This window comes from Metopolophium dirhodum, chromosome 6 (assembly GCF_019925205.1).
Source record: "Metopolophium dirhodum isolate CAU chromosome 6, ASM1992520v1, whole genome shotgun sequence".
In the NCBI taxonomy this organism is placed as follows: domain Eukaryota; kingdom Metazoa; phylum Arthropoda; class Insecta; order Hemiptera; family Aphididae; genus Metopolophium; species Metopolophium dirhodum.
The window spans coordinates 27674374-27692392 of NC_083565.1; the positions used below are offsets into that span (position 1 = coordinate 27674374).

An 18019-nucleotide genomic window follows, 5' to 3' on the forward strand; every position below is an offset into this window, starting at 1 on the left:
AGCATAATATCTACCTATCGACAGCCATTACGAATGTTAATTATTTACAACCATCGTTAGTTTGATGAAAAATATTTTTAAAAAAATATTACACTCTAGGGGTTCTCGACGTTCTGGTATACAATTTATCATTTAATCAAATTCGGTGGCCGGAGTGATAGGTAATGCGATTTTTGTTTATTCCAAGCTGAGATATGATAATATTTTTCTTTCGGGCTACAACGGTTGTAGATATCATATTATCTACGGCCGTGCACGATAAACCTGCACTGATAATATAAACGTGATAACCGTGATAAACAATACGTAGTACGCGTCATTGAAATAGAACGCCGGTTTTTGACGTTGTGGTATGAAGACTTGTTTACAACTCAAACTACTTTCTTGGTTTCATTCGTGTAATTTATAAAGTGCTCGGTGATGTAAACATAATATATAATATACTTACAGCATACCATTAAAAAGGACGACACCGCGACACGGAAGACCCAGTCACTTCGCTATTCTATGGATCTACGAGAAAACGTACACACCAAAACACAAGTATCGGAACGCAGTACGTGTCGTTTACATTCCGAGACCGAGTGATCGAGGCTGACAAGTGACACGTCCATCGATCGTGTTATCTCATCTTAGTTCCTTCCAACTGCATAGAATACAGATACATTGATAAAGCCAACTTTAATAACCGACTTGTCAAATTGGTCTTGCACTTAATTATTTCAAAGTTTTTGATAATTTGTTGTGCACTAAGTTTTAATAATGCCTAAGTGCCTAGTGTGCAATAATTCTCCTGCGAGTACCACTCGTCGTGATATAACTTATCATATGTGAGTATCTATTGTTTTCTGGAAATTCACTCGATCAAACTAGTGTGAGAAAATTGCATCTGGATTTTAGTACCGTATTACTGACATGGTTCATTATCCCAATGCTCGATAATGTGCGATGATCTTCAACCGGTTTAGCCTAGCGAATTTCCACTTTGTGTTCATTTTTTCATTAAACATTAGCAATTATATTCATTGATATTTGTTTTAATATAGGTTTCCTAAGAATGAATACCAAAGAAGAGAATGGCTTAAAGTGTATGGAATTGATCATTGCAACGATTCCCATCGTATATGTAGTGATCATTTTTTAAAAGAAAACTATAGGACAGGACGAAAGCGATATTTAAAAAAAGATACTATCCCCCAAGGCTATGACAAAAATTGTTTTCTTTCCAAGTAATGTTTCTTGATCTCTAGTTTAATTTTTCATTTTCAATACTATTTTTATTTTTATATAGTTGTACTCAAAGTAATGATGTTGTAATGAGCAACAATGCATTTTTACCAACAGAACTAAATCGTTTAAGGTAAGATAATGAAAATTGTACTTAACAAGATTTGATTTTTACTATTATTTAAAAATAATATTCCCCAGCCTTCTGAAAAAAATTATGATAAAAATGGTTTTCCCTATAATGCTTCTTGTTCTCTAGGTTTAATTTTTCAATTTCAATAATATTTTATTTTTTTAAATAGTTACATCACTCAAAGTAATGATGTTGTAATGCGCAAGAATGAATTTTTACCAAAAGAATTTAATTGTTTAAGGTAAGATAATGAAAAATGTACTTCACAAGATTTTGTTTTTACAATTATTTAAAAATAATATTTCCCAGCCTTCTGATCAAAATTATGATAAAAATGGTTTTCTCTATAATGCTTCTTGTTCTCTAGGTTTAATTTTTAATTTCAATAATATTTTATTTTTTTATATAGTTACACCACTCAAAGTAATGATGGTGAAACTAGTACTAATCCATTTTTGCCGAGGCAAGAAAATCATTTAAGGTGAGTTAATGAAATTTTATTAGACAAGATTTTGTTTTTACAATTATTTAAAAATAATATTTCCCAGTCTTCTGATCAAAATTATGATTAAAATGGTTTTCCCTATAATGCTTCTTGTTCTCTAGATTTAATTTTTAATTTCAATAATATTTTATTTTTTTATATAGTTACACCACTCAAAGTAATGATGGTGGAACTAGTACTAATCCATTTTTACCGAGGGAAGAAAATCATTTAAGGTGAGTTAATGAAATTTTATTAGACAAGATTTTGTTTTTACAATTATTTAAAAATAATATTTCCCAGCCTTCTGATCAAAATTATGATAAAAATGGTTTTCCCTATAATGATTCTTGTTCTCTAGGTTTAATTTTTAATTTCAATAATATTTTATTTTTTTATATAGTTACACCACTCAAAGTAATGATGGTGAAACTAGTACTAATCCATTTTTACCGAGGGAAGAAAATCATTTAAGGTGAGTTAATGAAATTTTATTAGACAAGATTTTCTTTAACAATTATTTAAATATTTAAAAAATTAGCTTATTATGAAGAAAGTGATTACATAGATTCAGAATTTTACAGAAAGGTACAAAGCTATGAAAATATGACGAGGCTCAAAACTGAACCATTTGAGACACAAAATCCTACGTGCACTGCAAATGACAATATTCAAACTGTAATTGAAAGCGTTTCAACACCAGTGTTAACAACTACTAAGGTAATAATAATATACAAGTCTTAATAGACAATAACAAAAACATAGGCGATACATTACAATATATACAATAAACATTAAATTGCAGCACCCCCTATGAGCCAACTGAACATCACTTGTATTGGTAACACTTAATAACAAATTTCCCTCCAATTTCATTTTATCAGTTAACGATAAACTAACAAGCAGGGATGGGCAAATTATCAAAAAAAAAAGTAATTAATTACAAATTACAAATTATTCAAAATACCAGTAATTAATTACAAATTACTAATTACATGATTGTAGAACATTTAATTACAAATTACAAATTACATAATTGAATTACTTACAATTACCAATTACATTTTAAAATTTCATTACAATTTTATTAGTTATTAATATTATTATATTAAAAAGTGTATAAATTAAATCAAAAAAAACAAAAAAACATTAGAAAAGTATAGGTACATAGAAAAATTAGATAATCCCATAATTTTGATTAACTTTTGAAAATACAAGTTTTTCTAATTGTTCGTCAGACAACCGGGAATGAGTAGGTGCCATTTTAAAGCCAGCAAATGAAAACAATCTCTCTACCGGTGCACAGTGGGATAAAAGTAATTTTAGCACGCCAATAAATAGGTTATAATGTATTTAAATTTTGAAATTTTAGTATAATTATATTTTTTAGTAAAATTTTGAAATTATCCACCTATTGGTAACAGAGCAGCACGAATAATATCTCCTCCGTGAATTAACACTTTGTGTACACTTGCTGGTAAATAAAACCACGGATATAGATGCATAAACAATCTAACCGTTTCTTTAGCGTAATCATGAAATTTTTGATGATTTATTTTATGACCCCAAGATATGGTAGTCAAAATACAACTAAATCTAGTGATAAGATTTTCATCGACTCCAGTGATTTGTGCAGATTTACTAGGCTCCTGGAAAAATGTTCTAGTAGTATTTCCGTCATTAGTTGTGCCAGATCCTAAATGACAAATAAAATAAATTAGCTACTGATATTAAAAACTTGATTTGAACTGATTTTTTTAAAGATATCTAATACCTTGTAACACCATATCTATTAGTAACCCCATTTCCAATCGAAACTTTTCTTGGACATGCTTTTTTTTTTGCTGCTACTTGTTGTTTATGTACTAATGAACTAACCTTTAAAAATACAATTTCATTATTCTATATAATATTATATAATATAAATAACTAAATACTTTTATGTACATACTCGCCATGTTTTTATTTCTATACGATAAGCCACATGTAAAAGGCATTCTAAAAATCGTATATTAACATGTAACATAGATAATCCAAATTTAAAGTTTTCCATATTAATCTGTTTACATCCACATGTATAACATGTTTGACATGATGTATTTGTTACTGCACTACAAACCTGAGGATAAAAATATTATTTAAAAATAGGCTACATTAATAAAATAAATTAACATTACCTTGCATCAATCATTGAAAAAATTAGAGTATGCTTTATGCTTATAATTGATATATCATTAATATAAATTATTGTATTAGTTAATCTAGATATTTCATCTTCAATTTCTGTATACATTTCGATTGTTTTATCATTATTTCTTTCATAAAAATAAATTTTAATGCCCGACAAAAACGAGTGGAAGAATATCTAGGATTAGACCAAAGTACAATTTTTTCGTTGTTATTCATACATTGAAGTTGGAGAGGAACTAGCGAAACTGTAAACATACTTGTATCACTTATGTCTGTAGTTTGAAATGACTGTTTATACTGCGAGTGATTACTAGAACCATCACAGCCCCATTTATACAACATTTCAAAATCTTTACATTCATTATTATGTAATATTTCTATACTTGATACAATTCGTTTTGTAGTGTGGTTAAGAATATCTTGAAGTGGTACATGACAACTTTGTTCAGTATAAACACAGTTTTCTGGGTAACATTCTGTTTTTGCTTTTTAATATGTTCATAAGCAGGATATATATTGGCATTTCATTTAATTGCATCGCATCTAATATTTATATATTGTTGTTTTGTTAGTTTATTGTCTAAAATAAATGCTAAAGCTTCCTGTGGTGAAAAAGGAATAACTTTTTTAGTTTTTAAAGCTTTCTTAATTTTCAATGTTCTTTTTGGAGTAGATGCACCTTCTTCTAATAAATTAGCTAACGTTCTCTTTCCACTCTTATACAATTTTGATTTTGCTACAAATGTTATTTCTGGTGTTGTGCATATTTTACATATTGCCGCTGATTTACGCTGCTTACCTCGAATTGAACTTTCTGTAAACAATTTTCTTGGTCTCCCTTCTTTTTCTTTAATTTATTTATTATATTGATTTGGAATTTCAAACTGTTTTTGCAAACATAAAACATTTTTTTTGTAAACACATTAAATGTACTATTGCTAGCTCTCCATTTTCGTACCAATATAACACTAAAAGTTCGTATTAATGATTTTATATTATCTTCGTAACTCTCTGACCATGAATGTCGTTCATATTTTTTTTTTAATATGTTCATTAAAAAACCTCTACTATCATTTGAACTCGCTTGAGCAATTAAAATGTTATTTTCTCTCAATTTACAAAACAATTCTATATACGTATAGTTGGTATTTGATTCTTCATGACTTGGACCAGCTAAGAAGAAAATTAAAATTAGGATACATCGGACATTTTCGGAATACCATATGTATACAAATAAAAAGATACGTATTCATACTATAATTAAAATATCAAACTGTAAAGTTACTACGAGTTACAAAAAAGTTATATCTGTTCTTGAATTTATAAATATTAATAAATTAGTGTTTTTGATACTACTAAATTATACAGCTACAAATGTTTTAAAATCGTGTAATAATGAAACTTACCTATTTTAATGTGATCTTCCATACTTGGTTTTGAATTATTTTGCTCAATATTGATAACTTAATGTACATATAGACACATATGTTACACGATCGCACTTGGTTGTTCAAATGAACACAGATAACGAAAAATCGTTTTATTATTTGACTTGGTTAACGAGCTCATTATAACGATAATGGGAACAATTAGAGATAGTGTTGATATGAAAATAAAATATCAAACAACTAATATATATAATTGTGTCATAAGAATTTACGTTATAAACCATTTAAATTTGGACTTTTGGCGTGCTAAAATTACTTTTATCCCACTGTGCGGTGCTGACGAACAAATATTAGTATTATAATTAATAAATAATTTTTTAACAACAGGATAATATTGTTTAAACATGTTAAACTTTTATTTTTGCACAAAATACAAAGAGCTTGAACATTATCATTACCGATTTTCTTAATAGTAAAAAATGTTCCATCAAAAATTGGATGGTTGATATTTTTTGAGAAAATTCATCAGCGTTCTTTTTAGTAATTTTTACTTATTAATAAATAAGGAAAAAGTAAAATAATTATCAATTTTAAAGACGTTATTCAGTGACGGATGACAATGAGATGGTTACTAAAGCCTGTACGTAGACACAGAGTGTACAATTTGTACATCGTACAGTACGATTGTCGATTTATACATAGAACATAGAACATGGTATAATATTATACCTGTCTACACGTCTATATTATTTGTATTTTGTAGTAATGTTCATCATAAAATTATCTTTTAGTATCGATGACGAATGTTCGATAACTTATGCTATATAATTTATTTATATATTTTACATTGTAGAAAATCCTAAATTCTAAATTTTTATCATTGAAAAATTGTAATTCTTTATACCAATTACAAATTACATCAACATTTAATAATTAATTACCAATTACAAATTACTGTAATTGAAAAGTGCCCAACCCTGCCAACAAGTTAATAGATACAATATAATATAATGTATATATATACAAATACTGTATACAATTAAAAGGGTGTTTGTAGAACTTATACCACTTTTATTATATGTTTTTAGAAGGGCGTTTATAAAATTCAAATTGTTAAAAAAAGCCTACACCACATTTTTTTTTTAAAATTAATATAACATTAAATATAAATTTAGTTTAAGCAATTTAATAAGACACTTTAGTTCCATGGAGTCTCAGTTTTATATAATGTATAAATTAATGTTGTAAAATTGAATATTTAATCAGTTTTATTTGTTTCCTTTTAACAAAATACCGTCAATCAGTATATTTAGTAGGTCATATACTTTAAAAATAATTATGTTAATATTATAAATATTACAATACTACTAAAGTTCAAATGTAACCTATCCAGTCTTCCATCCACTTCAAGTAAATCTGTAAATAATATATCATAACAATGTTTGTTACAGTATAAACAAGAAGCAACTTCGACCTTCAAAATGCCAGATAAATTGTCTTCTAATACTGTAATTAATCCAGAATTAAAGACTCCAGTCATTTCAGAATGTTTTTCATTAGCCGAACAGACAGATACCCATGATTTTAACACAGATAGTAAAGCAAATATTATACAATGTATAATAATTGATGATGACGATACAGAAGATTTTACGGTGAACGATCACAGATTTATTTATAACATTTCTAAAATTATTGTACTTCCTAGTGCACTTTGGAGGAGTGTATATGATTGTGTACAAAATACAACTTCTTTTTATAAACGAGACAGTTTCTTTAAAACTGAGAAAAAAATTATTTTTTATAATAACCTTATTCCAAAAATACAAATATATGGAATGGACTACAAATATAACAAGCCTATTAAATCAAAAAATGAATTACAAAGTATTTTACAAACAGTTGATAGTATTTAGAAATGTTTTGGTATTGATGGATTTACCAATACCAATAGTCAACTCAACTATGAAGATCGTTAAAAAGATGTTAATTTGTAATCTACCTTTAAAGAGAAATATCAAGAATTGTACAAAATTACTGAATCTAAAACCAAAATAATTGAAAGTCTTGAACAGAAAGTTTGTTAACTGGGTGTTTCTAAATTGTAATGTAAGACACTTATTATTTAAAAAAAACTATTAATAATTTAAAAATATTTTTTTTACATAATTTCAAGTTGCTTCAAAATGAGATCTTACTAACAAAATAATATACTATTTACTATTTCTTATATTATTAACTTTTTAAATGATAACATACATTATTAGCCCCATATTGTAAAACAGAATGTTTTTTAGAGTACTTAGATATATTAAAATAACATACTACCAGTAAAAATATAATTATTTTTTCGAAAATATTGTTTTGTATCTACTTAAAATTATGTAAATTAAATATTTTCAAAAATGTTTGTTTTTTGAAAGAAGAGTGTCTTATATTAAATGCATAATACGGGGTTATTATATATTCATTGTATTTACTATTTACCTATTTTTAAGTGTATTTATTAGACATTTGTACTCAATTAAAAACTATATCATGTAAACCATGTACTGTTCTTATTTAACCATTTTAAAAAAGAATAATTTTGTTTGCCTAAAAAATGTTGTTGGACAATTAGTTCCATGTTTAAAATAATATATAAGTTGCGTTTCATGCGAGACGTCACATAACCACATCGTCAGAATGGCCGTATTTAAAATACATACATGGTATTAATTTTGAGGGATTAAAATAACTCTAGAGAAAAATTGATTTAAGGTATAAATATTTAAATTACATATTTTATAAAAAGGTTATAAATGTCTTTAAATACTCTTATTAAATCATATTATTATTAATGTTCATTAAAATGTATACAAATGTGTTATTATAATCATCATAATATCATTTATATTATAATAACTCAAATAAGTGTGCAAAAAAAAACCTTACAATAAAATTTATTAATTCAAGTAAATGTGTGTGTACATACAATTTAATACATTGTGAACCAGAAGTAGTAAGTAATTTACGACTATAAAACAAAACATACATATTTTATGTAGTAGGTATATTATAAAATTATAATTTTATGTAAAGCTTAAACTAATGGGTTATTAATTATTATTGTAAATTATAACGTAAGATGTCTAAAAATCTAAAACAAAATTTTGAGTTCAAATTTTGATAAAATACGTAAAAATAACAAAAATATTAAAATTGTTTCGAGTTTACTGAGTTTACTTACCCACTTTTTTAAAAAAAAATTTTTTTTCTATAAATATCAATAAAACTATTCATTGGGTCAAGAAGCTTGAACATTTAATACAAGGCTTCTGATATATTGACACATCAGGAGTTGAATAATATTAAGAATACATTAGGACATTATTTTTTCATAAGCGTTTAAAGTTTGATTTTTAGCAACATTTATCAAATCATTTTGTAGTTAAAAATTTATAAAATCTTCAACTTTTACAGCTAAGAACTGGACATTTTAAAGGATATTCCACGTAAGTTATTAATTTTGTAACCAAAAATTCTAAAAATATACCTACATAATTATAATATATATTTTATTATAATTTTTTTTTTTTTTTGGGGGGGGGGCTTTGAGTGATTTTGAAGGGGCTAATTTTAAAACTATTTTGTTGTTAAAAATGTTGTATTTTCAACTTTTATAGATAAGAATTGAAAATTTAAAACAAGGTTTCACGTAAGTAGGTAAATAAATTACTTTATTCACAATAATATATCTTAAAATATACTTAGTAATATCATAGGCTGACTGACCGTCTCCGCTCAGAATCGTTTTTCGTATACAATTATATTACATCATTGAAATTTTAATTCAAATTTAACATCATCTATTACAGTGACCAACTTGTAACCTACTGTACAGCAGAGCGACACTGACTCAACCGATTTTAAAATTGTTATTATCCATGTACAAAATAATGTTTGTGATTTTGACAAATTTTGCAACACCCAAAAGCCCCCAGACTACGTCACTGGTTACCTCCTAAATACTTATGTTTGCCTTATGTCTATGGTCTATCTGCTATCATGATATTCGTGTAATCGTGTCATTGTACGACCGCGAGTGAAAATTATTGGGAATTCGACTAGGTATAAGTAAATCGAATTTAATAATCAGAACTCTTATGCGTGTTCACATATTCAGTTGATACGTGTAAACAATTTACGCAAATATCATTTAATTGGAACTTTAGGTAGGTACCTGGTACACACAGTAACAATCCAAGTATAATACATTTTACATAAGTAATATGTACTTTTATAAATATACCTAATAGTAGGTATTTGCACGTTCTTCCCGGTTTTAATGGCTGTCGCTGTATCCTGGCCGATCATTCACTATTCAGTTAGTCCTAGTTAATGGAAACTGAGAGAAAATAAATTCAATTTAATATATTGTATTGTTTAACAATAAAACATAGAATACTATTGTACACTGTATTGTACACTAAATATTATATATTAAATAACAAAGAAACAAAATCTAAACTTCTTTTCACATTTTCGCTATATGTATTAAATAATCAATAATTTATGTATCACATTGATTACAATATATACCTTCCTACTATTATGACAACATTTTAAAATTAAGAATAATGTATAATATTTTATTATAATTGTATTTGTGTTGTAAAAAAAATGTTGCCCCCCCCCCCCCCAGATCTTTGCTCTGGATCCGTGCCTGGTGGCAGGTCAACAATTACATACACGCACAACACACTATAAGTACTTACATGTAAACTATAACGCTAGAATTCACGTGGGTGTAAATTATGATCCACTCCCATTTTGACACCTATTTTGAAGATGCTTCACATATTTTAAAACCATGTAATATACAAAAATCGATTAAACATTATTATACAAACCATCTTCTAAATATAGAAATAAATACAAATTCAAATTTCGTAATATATATTATGTACTTTTTTATTTTTGATGGGGGTCAACTAGACCACCACGTGACTTCCTAAGGGGGTCAATCCAGCCAACTCGCGTACTGGTACTAAAGTTGTGTTTTCCGTTAAAGGTATTGGTGTAATTCTTTGTCACGTCTTAAATTGTAACACATTAATACCATTATATTTAAAATGGAAAAATGCCAATTTTCGTATATTTTGTTGTTTTTATTGCATATTTTAAGCACATATCTAAGCAATAACCCTATTCTAAATGTATTGTAGCACATAATCTTATTATGCCCTTGTGTATAGATTGTATATTCTCTAATATAAATTTAAAAAAAAAAAGGTGGATAAGTGGATGTCGCTCTGCTGTACGGTAGGTTACAAGTGGGTCACTGTAATGTATGGTGTTAAATTTGAATTCAATGATATAATATCATTGTATAATAAAAACGATTCTGAGCGAAAACGGTCAGTCAGCCTATGATTTTACCAAGTATATTTAATGATATTATTGTGAATAAAGTAATTTATATATAACCTATTTACGTGGAGCCTTGTTTTAAAGTTTCAATCCTTAGCCATAAAAGTTAAAAATTTATTAATTTTTAACTACAAAATAATTAATAAATTATAAATTCGATAAATGTTGTCAAAATTTGAACTTTAAATGCTTATAAAAAAAAAGTTGTGCATATGTATTTTTAATATTTTTCAACTGCTATTAGAACGATATATCAGGAGCCTTATATTAAATTTTCACGATTTTTTACCCAACAAATAAAAATTTATTGATATTTATAGAAAAAAAACTAAAAAAATTGAAAACTGACAATGTCCGTAAACAGCTCAAAAAGAGTCAAAATATTTTCAACATTTTATGGTGTATAGAAAATGCTAATATAAACATTCAGTGAAATTTTCAAGTATCTACAGTCATTCGTTTTTTAATTACAATAAAATAAGAAAATTGTTACATGAGAAATCGAGTAAATATCAAATGTTGTAAAAATATAAATTTCAGACGCTCATAAAAATTTAATTTAAGTTTCTTCTAGACATTTTTTTTTTGATAAAGGTAGACAAACTTATGAGTAATCTTATATTACATTTTCAAATCTTAGATTTAAAAAGAAAAATTTTTATGAATTCTCATCAAAATAATTTGCTATTTTTCGTGATTTTTCCGTATTTTGTCAAAATTTGAACTTTAAATGCTTATAATTAAAAACTGTGACTAAGGATTTTTAATTTTTTTGATCTGCATTTGAAACAATAACCTAGGAGCCTTCTATTAAATTTTCAAGCTTTTTTACTCAACAGATAAAAATTTTAATGATATTTATAGAAAAAAAAACTAAAAAAATTGAAAACTGACAATGGCCGTAAACAGCTCAAAAAGAGTCAAAATATTTTGTAAATTTTATGGTGTATAGAAAATGCTAATATAAACATTCAGTCAAAATTTCATGTCCCTACGGTCATTTGTTTTAGAGTTACACCAAAAACCAAAATCGATTTTCTCGAAAACAGATTTTGCGTAAAAATTCCTGTTTTTCCTTAATTTTTCTTTTGTTTTTCACGTCGCTTGTGAAAACTACTGGGAAATTTTTACTTTTGACCCCCCAAAGTACCAACTAGATTCACTTTCCTCTCAGAAAAGTTACTATTGAAGAAAATCCAAGCACTTTTACTGTCCTAAAAGGTGATGACAGACACAAAAATAAAAAATAAAAATAAAAAAAATAAAAAAAAATAAAAAAAATAAAAAAAAAAATAAAAAAAAAAAACACACATCATTGTAGAATCAATACATTCATCGCTTCGCTCAGAATCTAAAACTGTGTAAATAACTAATGTTTAGGTACGTCAATGTACTTACAATGATAGTTATTCTAATTAATTTTGGTAGGTAGTTAATTTAACTTTATTATACCGTCTTTTGTTCAATTTAAAAAATATTTCTAAAAATAATTCTCACTGCTTAGAGGTCAACTATCAGCATACCTAATTATTATTATTTTATTTTTATAGTATAACCACTTTTTAAAAAATTTATAAAAAATTACATTTTAGTTTTCCGCGTTTTTAGCATTCCGTGTTTTTATTAATCCACGTTTAAGCGTTCTTTCATTTTAGGATTCGTCTATAAATATTTTCCACCTAATTATATTTTATAAAAGGGGCTGCGGAAAAAAATATATTTATAGGGCATCAACTTTAAATTAAAAAATTGGTGTCTACCCATGTTTTTTTTATTTACAAACTACCGCCTGAAGATGTTAAACACAGATCATGATTTATTTTGTGATTTTTAACAAAATACCAATCAAAATAATATGTTTCATAGTAAAATTGGCTAAGAAAAAAAATTATGCGCTTACTTTTAAAATTTAGTTTGATTAATATTTTATATAAAAACATAAACCGTAAAATTTTATTTTTTTAAATACTTCAAAAAAAGTACACAAACAACATATCTTAATAATATGTGACTATGATGTTAGTATAGACCAGGAATCACCGACGGGCGGCCCGCGGTCCGCATCCGGACCGCAGACACGTTTTTTACAGACCCTATTGGCTGCGTAATGATGAAATATATAATAATATAGTTTTTACATTACGTTTTTATAATAAAATGACGAATAAAAATATTTTCCGATATTGTGAGTATGGTATTCATATATAATATATATGGTATTTCATATACATGTCTCCTTCACCGAGTGTTACGTTGAAAGCCCATAGGTGCAAAAAATAATTCAGAGAAGTTGACTGATAGGTACGTTAGTAACGTTAGACGCTCGTTCCAAGTAGGTAAGTACGTTTTATTACAATTTAGTAGTTATTAATTGTTAATGTATGAAAAAAGTCATTGGCTATTTAAATGTGTTTTGGACCGTGGGAAGTTTAGTAAGTTTCAAAACGGACCCCTGTAGAAATTAGTTTGTGACTCCTGGTATAGACGTTGCATTCATTTGCTGTTCAAAGTTTCAAACACAAAGCATTTATAATTAGATCTCCATCTACTTGATTTACTATGTCTCGTTCACATTGCATTAAAAATAATGATTCTAAATTGTCTTGTACAGTAATATTATAGTGGACCTTAATCATGTTTTAACAATTTTAGTTTCGAAAATGACCTTTCACACGTCATTTGTGTCAGAGGCAGAGTCAGTAAATATTTATACGCTTTGAACAATTCCGTGTGTTGTAAGGAATACATGTTATAATCAGCGATTATACGCAAACACAATGCGCATGATAGACATACATTAAATTATTATAGTTATTACGTTTTATAGTCGTTATAATAATATCGACTCTAGTTATCGCTTACAAACTGTTGATATAATATATAATACATATTTTTGTATCATTTTTATCTATAGACTATGGTTTTAGTGTTTTACAGTTTATATTATATTATGTAGGTATATGTATACTGTATATAGTATACATTTATGATTGTGATTTGTGATAAGTCGTATTTTCTTAAAGCTGGACATTTTTAGGTTCTTCGGGGACAGAGAACTTATAGCGTTTTCGATTTGACAAATAAGTGTGCACTGAAATTCCACTAGCACTACGCGAGTATTGCACTAGTTTTCTATAAATCGAATAAGAAAAAAACATTATTATCAGATATAAATAATAAAATATAGTTGTAATGATAATAATAATATGATAAATAGGAAATTAAATGATAATGATGACGTGTGTCCCGTTATAGAGAAAAGCGGTTCAAATTTATAAAATGCACCCATTGCACTGACAAAATCGGCGGTCTCCCTTAAAAAAAAACACGGCCACTTGTAAATAATAATTAATTGAAAATTAAAATGTATAGAAGTATTTTTATCCGAATTGAAAATATAATATTATAATATCAGTTGCTTTGTTCTTTTTCCTCATTGAAATCTATGAAATCTAAAACTTATAAATAGTAATTTCTATGGAAATATTATTATTCTTTTAGTAATTAGGACGAAGGTCAACGATTCAGTGAAACTGCCGCCCGACAGTTTCAATCGTAACGTGCAATGTTATCGCTGCCATATATTTATTACAATTTACAGTATTGCAATTTGTAGACCAGTGATTCTCAATCTTTTAAGTACCATCACACAAATTTCCCCCAAAATTCTTTCGTGACCCACATGGTTTCACTTTTCAAAAAGTAGTTTTAAAAAACAAAATTTGTCCCGTCGTAATAAATAAATATACGACGAATTATTATTTATTAGTTTATTACCCACGTAATTATTGGTACTATATTACTATAATAAGATAAGTATATTTAATATTAATTTAACATACATTTCTTGGAATCTATATAGTTCAAAAAATTGTTCGTGACCCACACTTTGAGAAACGCTGTTGTAGACGCTAATTAACGTATCCGCAGAATATTTAACTCACGAGCCGCTACTGCTATTTCAACGTCAGAAACGTATTGATATTACATAATTGTAAAAATAATGTTTAATTATAGCTGTAAACCGCGACCGAACGTTCGTCTCATTTATGTATGTGAGTACGGCCCATATAAAACTGGAGGTTTAATTTTGAGCAATTAATCGCGACTTTTGAAAATGCGAACGAGCCGGTTCGAATCGACAGGAGTGTGTTCCATTTTAGCGAACGGAAACGGGTGATACGTAGGTACCTATATTATATCAAAAGTTGTCGGTTTATAAGCGATAACCTAAGTCGATATTATAACGACTATAACAATATACTAATTAACTATAATATTATGTATAGACGTATAGGATTCTTATATTATAATAAATAAATGGTAGGCTAGGTTAGGTTATACATCTATTCGTTTTCGCGTGTTTTCCCTTGCGCACCGATTAATTTGTTGCCTTTGCAATACCAAACCTTTAACCTTTACGGGCGGCTATAATCTGCTGGAAAATAAAAAAACTCATTTATTAATTATACACTATCTATACACGAATGTCAGAATAGCCTGTCAGAACCAGCCATTGCGGGACGTGGTTGAACGCGGCTGCTTATCACTGCGACTCATAATATTATAAAACAATTAAAAAAATTGTAGAAACATGATTATCCCGGTGATGTTTTATCTATAAGAACAACTCAATAAGTTATGGGGGGACGTAGTGTTGAATCCAAGCCATTTCAGATTTTATTAAATCGAATTTTTTATTATTAATAATCGTACAAAATATAGGAACAAATATAATATAATAATACAGTAATACAAGTTGCCCACTTGGCGTAATAACATCGGTGGCGATTCCAGTAAATGATTAATATTATATAATATAGTGGCAATTAGCGTACACACACACAAGTACAATATATTATAATTATTGACTCACAGGACTGAAAAAAAGTGGGTAAGTGGAGTCACTCTGCTGTTCAGTAGGTCACAAGTAATGGATGGTGTTAAATTTGAATTCAATGATATAATATCATTGTATAAGAAAAACGATTCTGAGCGAAAACGGACAGTCAGCCTATGATATTACCAAGTATATTTGATGATGTTATTGTGAATAAAGTAATTTATATATAACCTATCTACGAGGAGCCTTGTTTTAAATTTTCAATCTTTAGCTATAAAAGTTAAACATTTTATAAACTTTTAACTACAAAATAATTATTAAACTTTAAATTTGATAAATGTTGTCAACATTTGAACTTTAAATGCTTATAAAAAAAAATTGTGCCTATGTATTTTTAATATTTTTCAACTGCTATTAGAACGATATATCAGGAGCCTTATATTACATTTTCACGCTTTTTTACCCAACAAATAAAAATTTATTGATATTTATAGAAAAAAAAACTAAAAAAATTGAAAACTGACAATGTCCGTAAACAGCTCAAAAAGAGTCAAAATATTTTCAACATTTTATGGTGTATAGAAAATGCTAATAAAAACATTCAGTGAAATTTTCAAGTATCTACAGTCATTCGTTTTTTAATTACAATAAAATAAGAAAATTGCTACATGAAAAATCGAGTAAATATCAATTGTGTAAAAATATAAATTTCAGACGCTCATAAAAATTAAATTTAAGTTTCTTCTAGACATTTTTTTTTTTGATAAAGGTAGACAAACATATGAGTAATCTTATATTACATTTTCAAATCTTAGATTTAAAAAGAAAAATTTTTATGAATTTTCATCAAAATAATTTGCTATTTTTCGTGATTTTTCCATATTTTGTCAAAATTTGAACTTTAAATGCTTATAATTAAAAACTGTGACTAAGGATTTTTAATTTTTTTCATCTTTCTTTGAAACAATAATCTAGGAGCCTTCTATTAAATTTTCAAGCTTTTTTACTCAACAGATAAAATTTTAAATTTCGCTTGTGAAAACTACTGGGAAATTTTTACTTTTGACCCCCCAAAGTACCAACTAGATTCATTTTCCTATCAGAAAAGTTACTATTGAAGAAAATCCAAGCACTTTTACTGTCCTAAAAGGTGATGATAGACACAAAAATAAAAAAAAATAAAAAAAAAACATTGTAGAATCAATACATTCATCGCTTCGCTCAGAATCTAAAAGACTGATCAAATTGGAAACCAAAAATGTTTCTAAACAGTTCAAAAAAAATAAAATTATTTTGTAAATTTTATCGTATATAGAAAATGCAAATATAAACAACCAGTGAAAAATGCATCTATATACTTTCATTTGTTTTAAAGTTACACCAAAAACTAAAATTTGATTTTTTCAAAAACCGATTTTGTGTAAAAATTTCTGTTTTTCCTTAATTTTTATTTTGTTTTTCTGGGCGCTTTTGAAAACTATTGGGAATTTTAAATTTTGACCTCCCAAAAGTACCAACTAGATTCACTTTCCCATCGAACAAGATTTTGAAGTTGAAAATCGAAGCATTATTTCGACTACTAATCGTGTACACAGACACAAAAATAAAAAATAAAATAAAAAACACACTTCATTGTAAAATTAATACATTCATCGCTCCGCTCAGAATCTAAAAATAAATAAAAATAAAACACATCATGGTAAAATTAATACATTCATCGTTTCACTTAGAATCTAAAATATAACAACTATATAAATTTTATTATACGCATGAAAACATGGCAATTGCGCATATACGTATACCTACAACTCCTGACTCCATAGTATAATTCGTATAATGGTAAATATTGGTGCACACTATTAATATAAATTACACTCTTTCGTGGCGATAAGCGATAAAGCGACTAAATAATTAATAATTAGTATATTATAATAAATAAGGCAGTGGCCAATTGCGCTCACGTGATATGTTAAGTATAATATAATCAACAACCAACACTACGATTCGTAAGAAATTATAATATGATTTTTCCGTGGCGACGAAAATATTATGTCAAAATAATTTATATTGTGGTGTATTTTCGAAAATACAAACATAACGCCATTCAAAACCGTATCATCCTGGGATCGGTACTTGTATAAGTAATCAATATATTTATTAGTTAGCTAGTTAAATTTTAGTTTTACTAGTTCAATTCATTTTTCCCAAAAAATAATACAATTTTCATTCGTCAAATTTAATTTTTAAATAATGTAATAATTATTAAACAATGTGTAAATAATGTCATATAACTCGTATCACGGTTTTGAATGTAATTTTGGCTTCACTATAAGTAATATAGG

At 27.1% G+C, this 18019-nt stretch overlaps 1 protein-coding gene across 5 annotated transcripts; it reads left to right on the forward strand.

Annotated features, from left to right (window-relative positions):
- Nucleotides 1-313: 313 nt before the first annotated feature.
- LOC132946837 (uncharacterized) lies at nt 314-8044 on the forward strand. 5 transcript variants are annotated; one of them, XM_061016928.1, is made up of 10 exons: nt 314-350; nt 451-830; nt 1047-1229; nt 1292-1360; nt 1530-1601; nt 1770-1841; nt 2009-2080; nt 2248-2319; nt 2429-2564; nt 6874-8044. In XM_061016928.1, the coding sequence occupies exons 2-10, from the start codon at nt 763-765 to the stop codon at nt 7336-7338; spliced, it is 1209 nt and encodes a 402-aa protein (XP_060872911.1). In that variant the 5' UTR covers nt 314-350; nt 451-762; the 3' UTR covers nt 7339-8044. The 5 variants fall into 5 exon arrangements, with proteins under 5 accessions (XP_060872911.1, XP_060872910.1, XP_060872912.1 ...); XM_061016927.1 differs by having other exon boundaries at nt 325-830; XM_061016929.1 differs by lacking the exon at nt 2009-2080 and having other exon boundaries at nt 325-830.
- The last annotated feature ends 9975 nt before the right edge of the window (nt 8045-18019 follow it).

Bases quoted from the DNA above. Each gene is read 5' to 3' on its own strand.
- LOC132946837 (XM_061016928.1), top strand. From the start codon at position 763: ATGCCTAAGTGCCTAGTGTGCAATAATTCTCCTGCGAGTACCACTCGT. The intron at 1,842-2,008 runs GTGAGTTAATGA...TTTTTTATATAG, and splicing joins AGGCAAGAAAATCATTTAAG to TTACACCACTCAAAGTAATG. The intron at 2,081-2,247 runs GTGAGTTAATGA...TTTTTTATATAG, and splicing joins AGGGAAGAAAATCATTTAAG to TTACACCACTCAAAGTAATG.